The sequence below is a fragment of the Epinephelus moara genome, chromosome 3, assembly GCF_006386435.1.
Source record: "Epinephelus moara isolate mb chromosome 3, YSFRI_EMoa_1.0, whole genome shotgun sequence".
NCBI lineage: Eukaryota > Metazoa > Chordata > Actinopteri > Perciformes > Serranidae > Epinephelus > Epinephelus moara.
Genome location: NC_065508.1, coordinates 32,959,184 through 32,977,464, shown reverse-complemented (window position 1 = coordinate 32,977,464; position 18,281 = coordinate 32,959,184). Strand labels below are relative to the sequence as shown.

The following is an 18,281-nucleotide window of genomic DNA, read 5'->3' as shown; positions in this document are numbered from 1 at the left end:
TTTGTTTCAGTTAAGGAAATTATATAAACCAGTAGAAAATATGAATAAAAACACTCCTCAACTTAAAAATGTTACATATGAAAGCTTTAAATTCAGTGGTTAATTGAGTTCAACTTTCCTCATCATCTCCTTAAGGGACTTACCAACGGACACATTGGTGTCCTATACAGGCACTGTGTTGACACTGATGTGTAACATGAGGGACTAAAAGGCATCTGATCTTGGTAAAAATAATATGAGAAAACAAAACAAACAATTTTAAATTAGATATATATTCTTAAAAATGTTCAGACTACACCACACCTCGATTAAAGCAAAACACAGTTTTCTGAGTTGGCACCTCTGCTTTTTAAGTTGTATTAGAGCCTGTCACTATTACTATTGCTTTTAAAGCCTTTAATATTACCAGTTGAATTGCCTGAGAAGAGACAACATACATCACATATAACAAAGGATATCAGTGGAAATGAATTCTTACAATTTACAACTTTGTGACAAGTAGGTGTGTATAAGTTGCAAAAGTATCAAGAAAACCTGGACTTCATTCATTTGTTCTAGAAAAATTCGAGACTCTACTAAATAATAAATGGATGAATTATTAAAAAAAGTTTCACCCCGAGTTAGATCAATGCTTAGAGTGTTATAGCAACAAGGGAGACTGAAAAAATGAACTACCCCGTTAAATACAAAACCTCTTATTCTCGTCTCTTCATTACTGAAGAGTCAAATGATTCGTCAGACAAGTGCTGCTTTTATTTAGATACTCGGAGTCATGTTCTTTCTTAACTCAGGTTTTCTCCTGTTCACAAAAGCCACGGCAGTGTAGGCTGTAGGCTGCGCTGGAAAGAAAAGTGGAACAGGCAACTTGAGGATTTGGAGAGATGCCGAGATGTAAAGTGACAGGAGAGAGCTCTCGGCTCTGTGCGGGACGCCAGCAAACTAGCGCCGGGTCCGCCTTAATTACCAGATCCATGCATCCACACCTCATCAGAAACACTCGCAGTTTTCAAAGATTGATGAGAAAATAAGAAAAAAAAAATCTTCTTCTTTTTTTGTCACCACAGGAGAAAAAGAATTCCATAGATTTAGACACATTTCGAGATCATATTGACTGTCATTTAGGGAAAAATAAGTGATAAATTAAAGCGTCAACCTAAATAAATACAAGTACTATTCTCAATATTAATCGTCACTGTTACGGTATAAAAGTTGGTAAAAGTACTTGTAATCATTCATTCATGCTGTGCTACTTAATGCAGTGTGTGCATGCTGTCTAATCCATTAAAATCCACAGCTCTCTCTGTTGAAACCACGCCCCGCACACTCTGTAATTGGTACAGACAGTGAAAGCTATTTGGCACATTCGTGTAACGTGCCGGGCCGACAGACTTGTGACAGTGTGGATATCATCTCCTTGCCTCTCTATGTCCACACATGCCACTGCAGTTGTTACCAAGCTTTGCGCATGGTCCCAAAGTGCGCTGCCCTCTCCATGGTGGATCTACCTACCAGCGGATACATAAAGGACCGTCCTTGCCTTGCTTTGCCCAAGTGTCTGGAAACTATTGGGAAATTTGCATTCCCTCATTTGATCTCTCGGCCATGCTAGAAAACTCACAAACTCTTCTTGCTGCAATTCGGATGTAGACGCCCGCGCGCCTGCAGCAGCAAGTGGGCTGAGACTTTGTAACATCGACCTGTCAGATCGGATGCCCCGATGAGAGATCCAGTTGACACAGCGGCTGCCATGGCTTACCATCCTTTCCAAACTCATCGACCAGGTGCCTTGCCCTTGTCAGCCTTCTTTACCACCGCTCAGCCCTCGTTTTTCCCCGCGCTGCCTTTCCCAGACGTCGCCTCCCTGTCCGAGCCTCTGCCGGAGCAGGCTGCCTCTGACGCAGCGCTGAGGCGCCAGCCTCAGCCGGTTCACCCGCAGTCCTTGAAGAGCCTGCAGCCAGAGGACGGGCTGGAAGATGACCCGAAAGTCACTCTGGAGTCAAAGAATTTATGGAATGAATTTCACAAAATGGGAACTGAGATGGTTATTACAAAATCTGGAAGGTACGTGAACTGTGCGTATTGGCTCCTAATTAAATACTCAAAAGTGTCATTATGGAACCTGAAACGCCATCAGTTTATATCAAGGTCCAAAAAGATATTACATTTCTTTATTATAGGATCGGTGTCTATTATGCTTTTTATAGGATTAACCCCTTCTTAGGTCGGGGTCTTGTACTTACTTTACAAGGGTCCAGGTCAGTCCCTGCTTAATCACTAAAAATAGTCAGAAAAAAATCCTATTCCCACTGCGAACAGAGGTTTAAATCTTACCAGTTTCATCTTTTATATTAATGGGAGAAAATGCCAACAAAATGGAAAACGGTTGGAAGATCCTTGCATGCAAAAAGTCCAAATTAAAGTTTTTTAACACTGATGTTTCGTTAATCCTCTGCTGCAGGCGGATGTTCCCGGCGTTCAAAGTGCGGGTGGACGGGCTGGTTGCAGCAGCAAAGTACATCCTGCTGATGGATATCGTCGCCGTTGATGACTGCCGCTACAAGTTTCACAACTCCCGCTGGGTGGTGGCTGGGAAAGCTGACCCGGAGATGCCAAAGCGCATGTACATCCATCCAGACAGCCCGTCCAAAGGAGAGCAGTGGATGAGCAAGCCCGTCGCTTTCCATAAACTCAAACTCACCAATAATATTTCGGATAAGCATGGATTTGTAAGTAGCAACAATTAGAATTTTCATGTCGGACTTATTATTATTATTATTGAAATTTTTTTTCATATTGAGGGATGATAACAAAAAAAAAACCAGAACATATGAGCCCATTCAAATTTATTTAACAATATTTTTAATTGTGCGTAATTCTAGTCAGTTGTGTCATAGAGCCAACAACATTCATATTCTACTTTCTTCGTCTTTGTTTTTTTCAGACTATTTTGAATTCAATGCATAAATACCAACCCAGATTTCATATTGTGAGAGCCAACGACATAATGAAGCTTCCATACAGCACCTTCCGGACTTACGTTTTCCCGGAGACGGAGTTCATCGCTGTCACTGCGTATCAGAATGAAAAGGTAACGCGCTTCCTCCCCCCTCCACACGCACTCACAGCAGACTTAAATCCAGTCGTTTGCCTGCATTATACCCAGAATGCACATGGCTGTAGTGCTGTGTATTTTATGTGTATGAAAAGTGAGAGAAAAACATGAGTCTGGTGAATGTTGGGCTGGTTTGGAGACTGAATTGGAGGCCTGACAAAGATGCTCCAAAACGGGGACTTCATTAGTGCCACACATAAGCTTTCTATGATCTGTGCAGGGAGTTGTATTTTTGCACTTACTGACATGCAGGTTTTTCTTTTTCTCCACAAGATTACACAGCTAAAAATCGACAACAATCCCTTTGCCAAAGGATTTAGAGACACAGGAAATGGGAGACGAGAAAAGAGGTATTTGTTTTGCTATTAGAATTCATCATAATATTAAAAATATCTATATGTAGACCTAATTTCAATTCGTGATCTGCAGGAGTAAGCAGTTACCTATGTCGCCGCATGAGAGCCAAAGCAAAGCGGACCGGGACTGTGCTGATTCTGATGACTCAAGTGAGCAACCCAGCACCAGTGATCCCTTTTATTCTCCATGGGAGCTGGTGAGCAGCCCTCTGATGTCCACACCTACCTGTCAAGGTGGGTTAACTTACAGTTTATTATATCATCAAGCAGCCTTTATGCCAATGTTTCTGCGAACCAAAATGATTTCTAAAGGTCTAAATATTTAACATTACAGTCACTGAACAGATGCAATGTTCATTTATGTTTTACAAACCAATAAGCAGCAAACAAACCATGGTTTCCAGCTACTTTAAAGGTTGTACAGTAGCGACACTGTATATTGAAAACGAGCAACAAAAACAAACAGATCTCTAAGAGCACTCCACTGATGTAGCATTGTATTCTCATAACATTATCATACTGGACAACTGACAGAAAACAGGGTCAAAACTGATGCAGCAGAACCGAAGATATTATCCTTTGTAGTCCATTCTTCTTCCTTGTTCTTTCCTCTCACATCTCCACCAAAAGTCTGGACTCATAACCTCATGTCTTTCTAACTCCACATCCCCACATTTCTCATTTTGAAACTTGTAGTCTTTAGCCAAAACTAACTCAAGTGGCATCACCCGAGGCAACTTATCACAGCTCCATCTGGAACCACAAAAAGCTCTAATACAACTTCTTTACACAAAATGCAGTAGTTCTCCAGACCTATAAACTAAATCACACTTTGATGTGTAAATCTGTGATGTTCCCCTTTAAGATGATATGAATGATTCAGTTGTTTTTTTAGCAATGGAGGAAATTAACTAATTACAAATAATCACACAAATAAAAAATACACCATTCTAAATTTAATGTGGATCTTTAGTGGTTATTGTGTTTTCTTTTGCATGAAATAAAGAGTCGTCTACATCCATCCATCCAGCCATCATTAGGCCTATTAGATTGCAGAAGTTAACAAACAAGTTTCACAGCAGACATTTGGTCTAGATAGATTTAGAAAACCACAGGTGGTACTAATAACATTGACGAAGGCTCTTATTCTATTCAAGCGTCCCAGTAAACCATGGCAATGTGACGGTGACAGTATGTGCAAAACTAGGACCCTTAAACTGAAGCGTTGAGCCATAATTACTATCTGCGACTGTGGGGCTGGTTTGTTTTAACCTTTTGAGTCGCTTTGTGTGTGTGTGTCATCATTGCAAAATCTGGTCCTGCATGGCGGGAAGTTTGTCAGATGTGGATCTTAACCTCAGTCCTCTGTGTGACTCAAATTTGGCAAAACACGAATGGTCTGCTTGAATGAATCGACTGTTCTGGCGCCTTGAGGTTACTCACAAATAAGCATTGTCTCGTTATAGCTCAAGATGTTTGCACTAAATCATCTCTGTCCCCACTGTATTCTTATAATACATAACACTAACACATTTAATGAATTTAACATTTTCTCCCACAGATGACAACATTGTTGGAAGCGATTCAGATATTGATCTTCAAGATGAGGACATTGCTGAAGCCAGTTGTTCTAGGACTGAACACATGAGTAAGAAGAGTGAGGAGACACCGCAGAACAAGCCTGCTCTCAGTAAGAGCGACGACGATCAGGACACAATGAAAGACAGAACACTGTTAAGAACATCAGATAATATGTACTCTGTGGAGACTGACTCGTCAAAAAAGCACATGAGTGAAATCAGAGATGGGGTCCTGCCTATGATGTCCCAAACGCAAAGTTTATCATCCCTCAGCTCTGGTCACCTTCAGACTTTGGATGGATGGAATGCGCACAGCCAACAGTTTCTTAAGTTCGGGGCACCTTTGTTATTTAACCCGGGACAGTTGTCAGCGAAGCCAGAGGGAATGGGACATCTTTTGTCGTCTTTGCCGGGAGTAAATAACCTGGAAAACGGAGGCCTGTCTTCTCAAAGCATCACCTCTCCCTCTCCCTTCATGTTTCACGTGTCACAGCACATGCTGGCATCTCAGGTACGCTTAAGCAGGAGTACTCTATTCTAGTATTACACTTGTTAATCAGTTTCAAGATTTTGTAAGCTGTTGGTCCGTTCACACTCGCATATAAAAGCACTAAGCACATATTACTGTCAACCATTTCCACTGGGACTTTTTGTTGATGGTGATATCTGTCGCCCCTGACAATGAGATAGGAAAATGTAGATAAGAAAAATGTATAATTTGAGTATACTGACCCTTTAAATTTTAATGGTATACTCCTCATTGCTGGATCAATTAATGTTATCAGCCTCCAGCCAAAGCTATAGGAGCATGCTGTAATGAGCTCTAAGTACTTCTAATTCAAGGCAGCATGTACAATAAAAACAATACATTTTATTTATAGAGCACTTTTCATAGTACTTAAAGACACTTTACATTAGTTTGAAGTGATCATAAAATAGAATACACTGAAATGACTTTTATGAAAATTATTAATCTACAAAATTATGAAAGGCAATTGTGCATATTTGAAATTATACCATGACAACTGAGATCATCATACGTTCGGAAATTATATTTATTTTATAAAGATAAATAATTAATGCAAAGCCATTTCTGTTGGTGTCCCCTTGTAACAGCTTGCATGTCTATGAGTCGTGAGCATTTCAGCTGAGGCGTAACTTTACAGAGAAAAGTCATAAATAATATGCTGAATTTTGTGGAGCACTACCCTGGTAATTTTACAACCCCTGAGGTTCATCTCCCGATCTGTTGTAGGTCGGGGACCGCAAGCCTGGATTAGAATATTGGTGTGACTGTAAAAAAATGTGATATCATTTGAGGCTGCAGCTGCAGATTTGCCCACTGTAACATTTGTCAGGTCAGATCTTTTTTCACCAGAAGTTCAACCCAGCTCCTCATGTGATATTTCCTGCCCAAACTTCAAATCGGCCTCTTATTACACCCTCTCCCAACACTGACCTCATTGGCCAAGTGGACCTCCCTTGTTTGGACTGTCTGAATTTTCTCCACTTGTTATGCAGTCCAAGCTGCAGGTTATAAAGACATTTCTTCCTCAGCTCTTTTGCATCATCTTCTCCTCACTCAAAGGGTAAATTTGGTATGTTTCAATCCGGACCCTGTTATTTTAATATTTCAAATTGGTCCACTATTAAGGGAGAGCATGGCACACAGCAGCAACAAAACTCTAACTTAACTATCCAGGGCGTCTTCGCATTGTCACTTTACATCTACCAAAAGTGCTTGTTTTTGCTACTGACATGTTCAGATTATTATTTTAGTGTCTGACAACTTATGGAAAGCATCTATCCACAGATAAATATTTTTGTTAAAGAGTAAGGTCCTTCTTATTTAACCAGAAACAACCCCAGAATCACAGTCACCCATTCCACCAGACTCCATTTAGATAAACAGTAATTTTAGCATGAGCCAGCATATTTTCAGTATTTTATACATTTTATATATATATTTAGTATTCCTATAGAGATGGATGTTTTTATTAAAAAGTAAGATTCTTTTTGTTTGACCAGAAACAGTCCTGAAATTACTATGTTCAAATCCACCAGACTCCATTTAAATAAACAGTAATTTTATCATGTGAAAACACACTTCATTCAAAGTTGAAAGACACAAAATAAAACCAAGAAAAACCATCTTACTTTGTCTTTCCACACTTCCAACAATTACCAACTCTGGTTTGGTGGTAACCCTTAATTCACCTTGTTAGATGTGAAAATATGCTGGCAATATGCACGCTAAAATGATAATGTTTATTTAAATGGAGTCTGGTGGAATGGGTGACGGTGGTTCTGGGATTGTTTCTGGTTGAACAAGAAGGATCCTACTCTTTAACAAAAATGTTTATTTCTGGAGAGATGCTTTCCATAAGTTGTCAAACACATAGAATAATAAACTAAAAATGTCAGCAGTAAAACCAAACGCTTTTAGTGGACCTTAAACAACAAAGTGAACCTGCCCCAAGTGGTTACATTGCAGTCTGACTGGCCGGCTGCAGCACTTTCACTCAATACTGGACCAATGTCAAAAATTGCTGTTCACATTGGGTTTGCATTGAAAATACTGAACTTAGACTTAAAGGGCTTTGATCTGAGGTGGCTGTGCTCTTGTTTCACAAATCTGTACATAAAAACATAGAAATGTCTGATAATCTATGGTATAGCAAGCCGACTTTTTGAATTAACCATTTTTTCCTTTCATACAGGGAATCTCATTATCACCCTTTGGAGGATTGTTCTCCTATCCATACGGCTACATGGCAGCACCAGCTCTCCCCACCTGTTCTGCAACCTCTACGCTGGCCAGAAACCACTGTTTCCGCAGCTCTCGGCCTTGGTTACGATTCAGCCCTTATCAGATCCCCACCTCTGTCACCTCAAGCCAAAGTCTACTTACAAGCAGATCGCCTTGCAGTTCAAACTCACAATCTGAGCTGTCCAAATCAGGGAGCAGAGAGGCAAGTCCAGTGTCTGACAATCACAGTCACAAAAGCAAGGCCAAGGGGAAGATTGCTCCGGCAAAGAACACTGATAAAGGTTCTTCAAATGAACTGCAGAAGACACATAATCCGGTTACAGGACTTGACAAACCACCTCCTCCACAATAGACTCTCCTCTGTCTTGCTTTTCATCCTACACGTGATGGACACTGGGCGATGGACACAGACAAGTTCATGAAGTTGCACACAATAATCACCTAAAATATTTTGTCAGAAACTGCATGTGTTGCTGCTATTTAACTTGTCATTATATCATCAATAAATCGGCCTATTGGACACTGGTTGGATGATTTGCAGGTCAAAAGATACCCAAACCTTTATGTTAACACCAGGCTTTATGATATTTACCAAATTCTATGTTTAAGTACAGCCACCTCTTCAGCCAAATTTAGCCCAGTTTTAATGTAGACATCAGGATGTCTTTTGATCTGCATACACACCAAAATAATAAGTACAGAAAATTCTATAGTAATTAAAAAAAAAACTATTAAAAAGATGCTCATTGGAATTCCTCTGGGGAGAATGAGCTATGCAATACTCAATGCCTAAAGTGGAATGCTCCACTGAAGGACAATAATGTGCTTTAAATGGAAATAAGACACATTTGTATTGCTTTATTCTGTATGACAGTGTAAATAATTTAAGTTTTCACTTGCTGTATATAACCAAATCAATCAAAGCATTTTAAGACTGCATACTGTAACTGAGCACTGATAAACCTGCCATTGAGATATGAGGAAATTGTATCCCACTTATTCACAATTTCACATTTTGTTAATGTACCAAAGCTGCACCGAGGACTTGGAGGGAAAACTCAGGATTATTTTTTATTTTTTTTTACCAGCACTTATGAAAAATGTCTTTGGTAATCTGGCAGGTTATCTGCCAAATTATTCAAGTGATTTTGAGTATCTGTTTTTCACAATTTAAATAAAGATGTTACTCACAGTTCATGCAGTTGTCTCAGTATTTTCATGGTCACATATGTATATATATGTATATGTACTGTATATATATATATTTACATATACTGAAACTGTCACTATATTCATACAGCACTTAATGAGACAGATAATCTGTGAAAAAAGTCATATTTCTTTCCCTATCCATCCATCCATCCATCGTTGTGAACAAAAAACAACAAATCAGAGTCAAGGAGTCTCTAACTCAGCTATCAATCATGTCAGTCACTGGTCATGAACTGTGGTCAAACTTGGCAACGGTAATCAAATATGAATCAAAATTCTGTTACTGCTTTGCCTATTTCTCATCTCATCTCATCTCAAATATTTTTACAAACACATTTTGGTGTACTGTTTAGCTGTAAAATGAAAAACAGTTGGCTCTGGCTGATGGGTTGGGCTTGGTACCGCGGTTGACTGTCTCAAACATGGCGGTCTGGTCACAAAGGTTCTCATTTTACAGCTAAACAGTACACTAAAATATGTTTCTGAAAACATATGGGATGAGATGAGAAATAGGCAATGCAGTAACAGAATCCTGATTCATATTTGATCAATATTGCAAGTTTGGCAGTTTGACTGCAGTTCCTGGAGTGATTAACATGATTGACAACTGCTTTAGAGACTCCTCAGCTCTGACTGGTTGTTAGTGGTGCACTGTGTTTGATTCTAGCAAATACTTTTTGAGGGTGTTTTCTCCCATTCTGTCTCATTATATCTTTCAGAACATAGTGACATTTTCATAAAGTCACCAACTTTAGCTTTAACTATCCAAATGTCTGTGGTCAAAAACAGGTTACATAAGACATTACCTCTGCTGTCTCACCACCAGATACATCTGACACAAAGTACAATCTGTAATTTGGTTTCCAGGATAATTTGGGATTGATTTCTCCACACAAGATGGCCCGAGTTCAGACCCTGACTGCCAAGCCTTTGTCTATTTTCAGTTGGTGTTTAGATATTTGTAAAGCTGCTGTACATTGCACTGTAAATGTCTAAAAACATGTCTGCCTGCTGTGTTCAACACTGTTCAACCTGCTATTAGTGTTAGCATAGACCAAAATAAAGGTAACTCCTTCACAATGCATAACAAAGCTGTAAATATCAAAGCTCATCAGTATTCATTTGTAGTTATTTAATGTTAAACACCATCATAGATCAATGTCTACACATAAATACATGCATGTATTATAAATGTCTCAAGAGCTGGACTGGATTCAAGATCTGGATTCCATGACGCCAGCTCATCCGACAAGGATCAGGATCCGTCCATGTTTGGCCTAATCTTTTAAGTTCATTTGACTAAATTAGGCATTTTAATTGTTCCTCATAAAGGTGTTGTTGCAAAATCAGCTCTTGCGCTACCTTAACTGCCCTGTCCTAATTCTCCGAGTTGGTTTCTGTTGTAGAAGAACTGGCCCTGTCCCCGGCTGCCCTCCTTACCACGTTAATACTCACTCTTGTTGTTTTTCTGCCACCCCAGAGAAGACATTGACAGACAAATGCATTAAGGCAAAGGTTGCTGTGGACCTAATAATCTTAATTCTGAAGTGATGGTTTTGGAAAGCAATCTCATGGTAGGATACTTCTCGGCATTGCTGCTCCCTCTCTCCAGGAATCAAAAATGATCATGTTTTTAACAGGTGAATTAAAAAATGTGACACTAAAATATATCGTTTAAAAATCTGGAATTGCTTCTTCATTATATTGTTTGCCGAGGCTTTAAGCGCAAGCTGAAAGTGTTTCAGTGCAACAGCTGCTGCTGCCATGCCCTTGGCCATCGAGATGGTGGCTGAGCAATAAAGGTGAATGAGCGAGTCTGCGGTTCCTGTGCACTTCATTCCATATGCATGAGTGCAGCTCACTGCTGGCTAGGGCAATTCCCAAAACATCTCTGCTTGTGACAGCAAAGCTACACTTGAGTTGCTAATCCCTCTGCTCGTACATCTGCTCAAGCTGCGCTGAAAAATACTTTTTCGGAATACATAAATGACATATTGACTCGTATAGTCGATGCAAGATGTTGTGAAATATTTCTTGGATATTTAGAAATGTATGACTTCGCCACACACTACAGTTTTCACACAGATTTGCAAACACATGTTCATGCAAACAGTGTAAGTGCATGATTATGTGTGAGTATAGAGTTCATTAAGACGAGCTGAGTATCTTAAGATGAACACATTATCTGAACATTATGAGGAAGGCCTCTTGTATATATGGAATAAAACAAAAGGAAATACTGCACCGAGGTCAAAGTTCATCATGGCACATTATAGCAATGGATACAGTGGGGTAAATTCTTTGTGGTCAGGCTGAAACACACCAAGGAGGCTAACAAAAGGCTGCTAGTTTTTTCCTGATGATGTGTCATTTATCTGCCTGACAGATGAAGAGAGGTGAATACTGCACTGCCATTATGAAAGAATCACCTGTAAAACTGTTGAAAGGCACTCAAGAAAAACATTTTTAGGACCTAAAAGGAACTACTTTTTGAGTGATCCACTGAGATAGGGAAAGAGATGATATGTTAATGAGTTGCACAAGAAGAAGGTAGTTTTATATGTGCACAAAACTTTGAAAAAAGTGTGGCCATTAATGTAAGAGTCAGTGTTGTCTTTGCCATGGGAGAGTACTTAAAAATAAAACCACAAACTGCAGTGCTTGAATTATCAATGCAAAACAGTCAAATGCCCTTATCAAGAGCAGTTTTGTTTCAACATTGGGAGAGACACATATAGAGCGGCAGTCATTAGTCAATTAAATGATTTGTGGATCAACCAAAAATAATTAGCAACTATTTTGACAATCAAAAAAGAAAAAAAGAAAAGAAAGAAAAAGCCTCTTTGCCATACATGGATAAAACATACCATTTGAAGACATCCCCTTGGGCCATAGAAAATTACAAAGCAGGGCATGTTTCCCTATTTCCTGACATTTTATTGACAAAACATTTAACCAATTAGTTGAGGAAATAATGTGTAAATTAACTGATAATGAAAATAATTATTAGTTGCAGTCATCCGGGGTTTTGGGGGTCTGCATTCTGGTAAATCTTTATGCACCAATTTGTGCATTTTCTGTATCAATTTATGGTGTCATTGTGTTTTTGTTTTTGTTTTCAAAATAAAAGTCTACTATGCTTCTAATATTTTTATTGAGGGGAGACAAATGCACATTCTTAAAAATTGAGGGGGATGTGTTCCCAAAATCTATGTCTGTGCACTGTGTAATTGTAATATTAGCAATATTAGTATTGTAACTTGTAAGTCTGTTCTGAACTGGACAAAAAAAAAAAATCAGTAACTCTAATCCTGTGGAATCAATTCACAGATAAAGGAATACATTTTAAGAGGTACAGTGAGTGGTATTTTAAATTTTAGTCTTCTTTAAAAGAATGATAAAGACAGCTATCATCCGGACTGTTCTTGTTTTTAATCATGATAAAACATAACTGTAGCACTCCATAGCAACACTGTCCTTTCTCACTGTAGCTGCTGGTGTGACAAAGTCAGGTGGTCTCCCAGGAGGAAAATTGATCTGAAAGCCCTCCCTGTGTGCTGGGCTCCTCTCAATCCTCTATTGTGTGCATTTTCTCCTTGGCTGAGCATAGTGTTATGCCAAAAGAACATCTCCACTGGCTCAAAAATGTGGCAAGGAGGTCAACTGCAAAGTTTTGCAGATAGCAGAAAACTTCTCCCTGCAGTGCTGGAGTTCTGGGGGTTGGAGGGGGAGAGAGGCAGCAAAAGGGAAGGAGGGCTCTTCTCCTGCTGACAACGTCCTGCCTCATTCACCCATATTCCTCCTCTAGGTTGAGCTGCAGGAAAGCAATAGGTGTAGGACCGTTATCTCACATTGCATAGTGTGCAGAATACTAGCTTAAAAACTGTTAACTCATAGATAAGTTAATATTTGAACCGCACGTCGCTGACATTTAATCTGAAATGTGTTAAGAGAAGCAATACTTCTCAGATCTGTAAAGCTCAGATGGGATTTTTAAATTATTCATTATCCTTTGCATGGCACGGTGTCAAAGCAACATGGCGCATTTAGACTGCCATATTCCTCCAAGAATACTCAGCATGTTGGTGCTCTAAATTTCAAATGTTGAGATACAAAATGTCAACACAGATGACTTAAAGACGCTAGATAGTCTTCTGTTACATACAATATGAATAATGCTTTTAACGGGGGTATCATCCAAAAGCCTGTGTTATCATGAATAAAGCACTAGAGTGTCTTGCGTGGCTCTGTTGGAGTGTGGATGCAGAAAGGTGTGTAGATGCTTGAGATATGAAGCCATGAGCTACCACAGGAAAAAGGGAACAGACAGGAAAAAAATCTAGCAAAATATTCCATAAACACACAAAGGGTGTAAAAACATTATTTATTTGGAAAGAGATGGTTGATGGTGTGAACTTGCTCTGACTGTCTGCAGTTGCATTGTGGATTTTCTCACCAAATGCATTCAAATGGATAAAGTCTCAGTGCACCCATAAACAAATTATAAATATGATGGACAGATTCATTCAAATCTTAAACACTAAGATACAAAATATTCTGTATATTTTATTTCTATTTACAATGTTGAACCATAGAATCCATAAAGCTACCATTTAACTCAAAAGTCTTGCTTGTGTAGACCATTTGATTTCTGCCTATGTCACTGTACTTTGCAAACTAATGGCCTCTGAAGCCATCTAGTGGATCGCAGTTGCAGTAACACTGCATTTCAGATCACATTCTAAAACAAAAGACTGTGGAGTATTTCTTTATGGTTTTGTTTGGCATTGAGGGGTTATTTTACTACACTGAAATATTTACAGTTAATGACACTGGCTTCATTTCAACAATGAGCTCATAGCTTTACAGCTCCCATTTAGGGGAGACCGGGGCTGGTTGGCACACAGCTATTTTCTGGTCCTTTGAAGGTCACAGAAATAAAAATGTAAAATCAAAATGTTTGCTTTCTTAATTTGCACTCGTCTATTTAATTATACATCTGAAAGGCACCAAGTTTCTTGGTGAGGGTAACATTTCAGCTTTTTAATACCAAAAGTAAAAAAGTGGTCTGTGAACTAAACATATTATAAAACTGTGGCAAATATTATAAATGTGTTATTTCTAGTTAATACACAAAGGAATCACTAAGTTGGGTCAAATGTGAGTGGGGTTGGTTGGCACATGTGCGAAACCAAATGTAAAATTAACAGTTGTAACTATGTGCATATTGTGAGAAATTAAAACTATTTTTAAAAATCAAAAACAATGTTTATATTGTTAGTAGTATTATTTGCCAATTTTGGATAGAAAATGGTAACAGTAACTAGACATTCCTACCAATGAACTGCTTAAAAAAAATCTTTAAACTTTAAAGATGGACAGATATTATATTAAATGTACATGTTTTCTCGCTCTTGTTTGGATTAAATGTTCAAATTATTTCTGTTGGTTGCTTCATTTTTTGTAACTCCACCACTTTAACAGTATGCCATCCAACCCCCTAATGGGACTGGGTAGCACAAATGCACAACTTGACTTTAATCACCAAAGCACTGTTCATTAATTTATAGTTATAGACCTTAACCTTTCAATTTCTACTGAAATGTAGAATATTTTAAAATAAATTATATCGGAGAAATATGTAAGAGAGTGAAAAGTTTGCCAACTTACCCGGTCACCCCTACAGTGGCATGCATAAGTTTGGGCACCCCTGGTCAAAATTTCGGTCATTGTGAATAGCTAAGCAAGTAAAAGATCACCTGATTTTCAAAAGGCAAAATGTTAATGATGACACAAAGACTGCTTTACTATTTCGATCTTTAACAGTTTCAAAATAACAAAGAAGGAAAAAGGCCTGAAGCAAGTTTGGGCACCCTGCGTGTTCAGCACTTAGTAGCACTCCTTCGCAAAGTATTACAGCTTTTTGTAGCCGGTTAAGAGTCTTAATTATTTTTTGGGTGATTTTCACCCATTCTTCATTGCAAGGGGCTTCTAGCTCTGTGAGATTCTTGGGCTGTCTTGCATGCACTGCTCTTTTGAGGTTTAGCCATAGATTTTTAATGATGTTTAGGTCAGGGGACTGTGAGGGCCATGGCAAAACCTTCAGCTTGTGCCTCTTGAGGTGGATGTGGTAGGATTTTGAGGTGTGCAGGAATTTCATTGAATCCATTCTTCCCTCTACCTGTCAAATATTCCCTGTGCCACTGGCTGCAACACAAGCCCAAAGTGTCATCGATCCACCTCTGTGTTTAACAGTTTTACAGGTTTTCTTTCCGCGAAATTCTACGCCCTTTTTCCTCCAAACATACCTTTGCTCACTGCATCCAGAACATTCTGTTTTAGTCTACAGGACTTGTGTCCAACAAGCATCAGGCTTGTTTAGATGTTCCTTCTGACAAACTTCTGACATTGAATTTTATGGTGAGGACACAGGAGAGGTTTTCTTCTGATGACTCTTCCATGAAGGTCATACTTGCATAGGTGTCACTGCACAGTAGAACAGAGCACCACCACTCCAGAGTCTGTGAAATGTTCTTGCAGTTTTTTTGTAGTCAAACAGGTTTTTTTTTCTAGCAATCCCACGAGCAGCTCTCTGAAAGTTTTCTAGATCGTCCAGACCTCAACTTGACCTCCTTGCCATTAACTGCCTTTTCTTAATAACATTATGAACTGAGGAAACAGCCACCTGAAAACACTTTGCTATCTTCCTATAGTGTTCTTCTGCTTTGTGGGAAATCAGTTATTTTAGTTTTTAGAATGCTAGGTAGCTGTTTAGAGGAGCCCATGGCTGCTGATTGTTGGGACAAGGTTTCAGGAGACAAATAATAATTTATAAAGTTTTGAAATTTACATCACCTGCCTTTCCTAACGATGACTGTGAACAAGCCATAGTCTTAACAAGCTAATTATGGTCTGAGACCCTGGTAAAAGTTGTCTGAGGGTGTTTTCACACATGGTCCTTTTTAAATGAACTGAACTCAGTCCACCAAAATGTGGACCGTCAGAAAAGGGACTCAGCTCCTTTTGTATTCATATTGTCAGTTCATTTGAAAAATGATTCAGTTCTTTTTCTGGTGAACTTCAGCTCTACCATATGGTTCACTTCAGAGGGGTCTGAGTTCTCTTGGAGTATTCACATATGCACAAAAAAATGCTGAGTCGCCGCTCAGAGTCCGTTTAGAGGGCTGAAAAGGAAAAAACACTGAAAAGTGTGAAAACACCCTGAGAGTTCAAATGCCTTGGGGTGCCCAAACTTTTGCATGATTTTTTTTTTTTCCCCACTCTAAAACTGTATGGAACATGAACAATACTTTAATCTTGTTTAAAATGCTGAAAAGCATGTTCCATCTTTAGCTTCATACCTTTTGGAGATCAGTTTATCTTCTCTTTACTCTACTATTCAACCCAAACCTTTCATGCCACTATACTTGTTCACCCATTGGTCTGTTTTGATGTTTTGTGTCACCAACCCTCACAGCTGACCTTTAACATGAAGCAAGACTAACAGAAAAGTCAGGAAATAAGACAAGTCTTCTCTTCTGTTGTTGACTAGTGTCATTGCTCTGAATCTGATCTTTGGCAGTACAGGGGAAGAGTTCTCCAAACTGAGCTCCTTTCACATTTACTACTTTCGACATTTACAGCCCAAAGACTTGAGGTGTTGTCCTACAGCTTTATTGTTGTCATAACTGCATGATAAGAGGTGGTTTTGTAATTCTAACAGCTGTCTTGTAGTTCACGTGTTAAGATAAGCAAGTTTGCAAATTGCTTCACAATCGATAACAACGAACTTAAACTGTGGAACGTTTTATGAGACAAAACACACATGTAGTATCGACCACGTCCCAGACATCAGCACTGTTTTACTGCAGACATCACATGCAGTTCATGCCATGCACAAGCAGGGACAACCTCTTCCGGGACCCGCCCCTCCTATAACTCACAGCCCCAAAGGCTGCGCTACAACCCTTCTCTAAACCCCGCCTATAAAATCGCTCTGAAATCCGATTGGTTCTCTGCGAACAGCACCATACTAGATCTAGGTTAAATAGATACAAAGTAGTCACCGTACAGTGAATGTTATCCGCCAGCACAGGTAAGATGTAACTTTGTTCTTTGATATAACGATTGATGATGTTGTACACAAAGAGAATAGATGTAGAACAAGGTCAACATAAACACTTGACTACTGTATATACATTATGTACTTCCTATTATTATGAACTGTTATGAAATGTCATGAATTCCCTACAGCAGCGAAAGTGAGCTATCACTAAATCAGAAAGCGTTAAGACACTCATGGAGGTAGTTAATACTTTAAACACCCAGTACTCGACAAAAACATAACTAATAGTAAACCATTATTAAATTTGATCTAATTTGAAACTGGGAGTATACCATCACTAATTAAATAGGCCTATGTGCAATGAAAGTGCCCAGTGATTGGAAGTGGAAGTCAAATAGTGTATATTGATATTGTTATTGCAATGTGCTTGGGACTGCACTGATAAAACAATACCATCAAATAGCAGATACTCTTCTTCTTCTTCTTCTTCTTCTTCTTCCTACCTCAGCTTCAGTGTTTCATTTTTTAAGTTAGCTGTTAAAACATCTAATAATAATGATAATAATAATAATAATAATAATGATGATAATAAACTTTATTTCTATAGCACCTTTCTAAACCTGAGTTACAAAGTGCTGTACGGTACCATACACTATGAAAAACAAAGAAGTAAAAGAACATCATCCACAGGAAATGCAATTTAAGAATTATACATATATATATATAGAATATAATATAATATATACATAAACTTACACACATATGTCCATACAAACACATATATTCTCTTACATACATACATTCATACAGACACGTCCATGTGCATACATACACATAAAGGCTTCACATATGCACAGACATGTGCACACATACCCATAAACACGCATTCAAGCATACACACATATGTATATATGCGTACATAAGCACACACACCTTCAAAATCATACATAATAATGTTATATAAATGCTAGTCTGTACAGGTGGGTTTTTAAGAACTTTTTAAACTGAGGAACTGAGTCACATGATTTGATGTTAAGAAGTAGTGTATTCCATAACTGCTGCTAAAATAGTAAAAGTCATTGTTTCATTGATTTATTTCATTTACATAATTAAGAGGAACCTTATATGCATACTTGGGGCGTTAAATTTCTACACTTATCAAAGGGTTGAATCATTTATAAGAAAA

The 18,281-nt window shown here is 38.6% G+C and overlaps 1 protein-coding gene across 1 annotated transcript; it reads left to right on the top strand.

Annotated features, from left to right (window-relative positions):
* Positions 1 to 980: 980 nt before the first annotated feature.
* LOC126387792 (T-box transcription factor TBX2b-like) lies at positions 981 to 9,001 on the top strand. Its single transcript, XM_050040456.1, has 7 exons — positions 981 to 2,061; positions 2,459 to 2,726; positions 2,942 to 3,088; positions 3,386 to 3,462; positions 3,542 to 3,702; positions 5,030 to 5,559; positions 7,769 to 9,001. Exons 1-7 carry the CDS (start codon positions 1,718 to 1,720, stop codon positions 8,168 to 8,170), a joined length of 1,929 nt encoding a protein of 642 aa, XP_049896413.1. The 5' UTR covers positions 981 to 1,717; the 3' UTR covers positions 8,171 to 9,001.
* The last annotated feature ends 9,280 nt before the right edge of the window (positions 9,002 to 18,281 follow it).

Bases quoted from the DNA above. Each gene is read 5' to 3' on its own strand.
- LOC126387792 (XM_050040456.1), top strand. From the start codon at position 1,718: ATGAGAGATCCAGTTGACACAGCGGCTGCCATGGCTTACCATCCTTTC. The intron at 2,727-2,941 runs GTAAGTAGCAAC...TGTTTTTTTCAG, and splicing joins TTTCGGATAAGCATGGATTT to ACTATTTTGAATTCAATGCA. The intron at 5,560-7,768 runs GTACGCTTAAGC...CCTTTCATACAG, and splicing joins AGCACATGCTGGCATCTCAG to GGAATCTCATTATCACCCTT.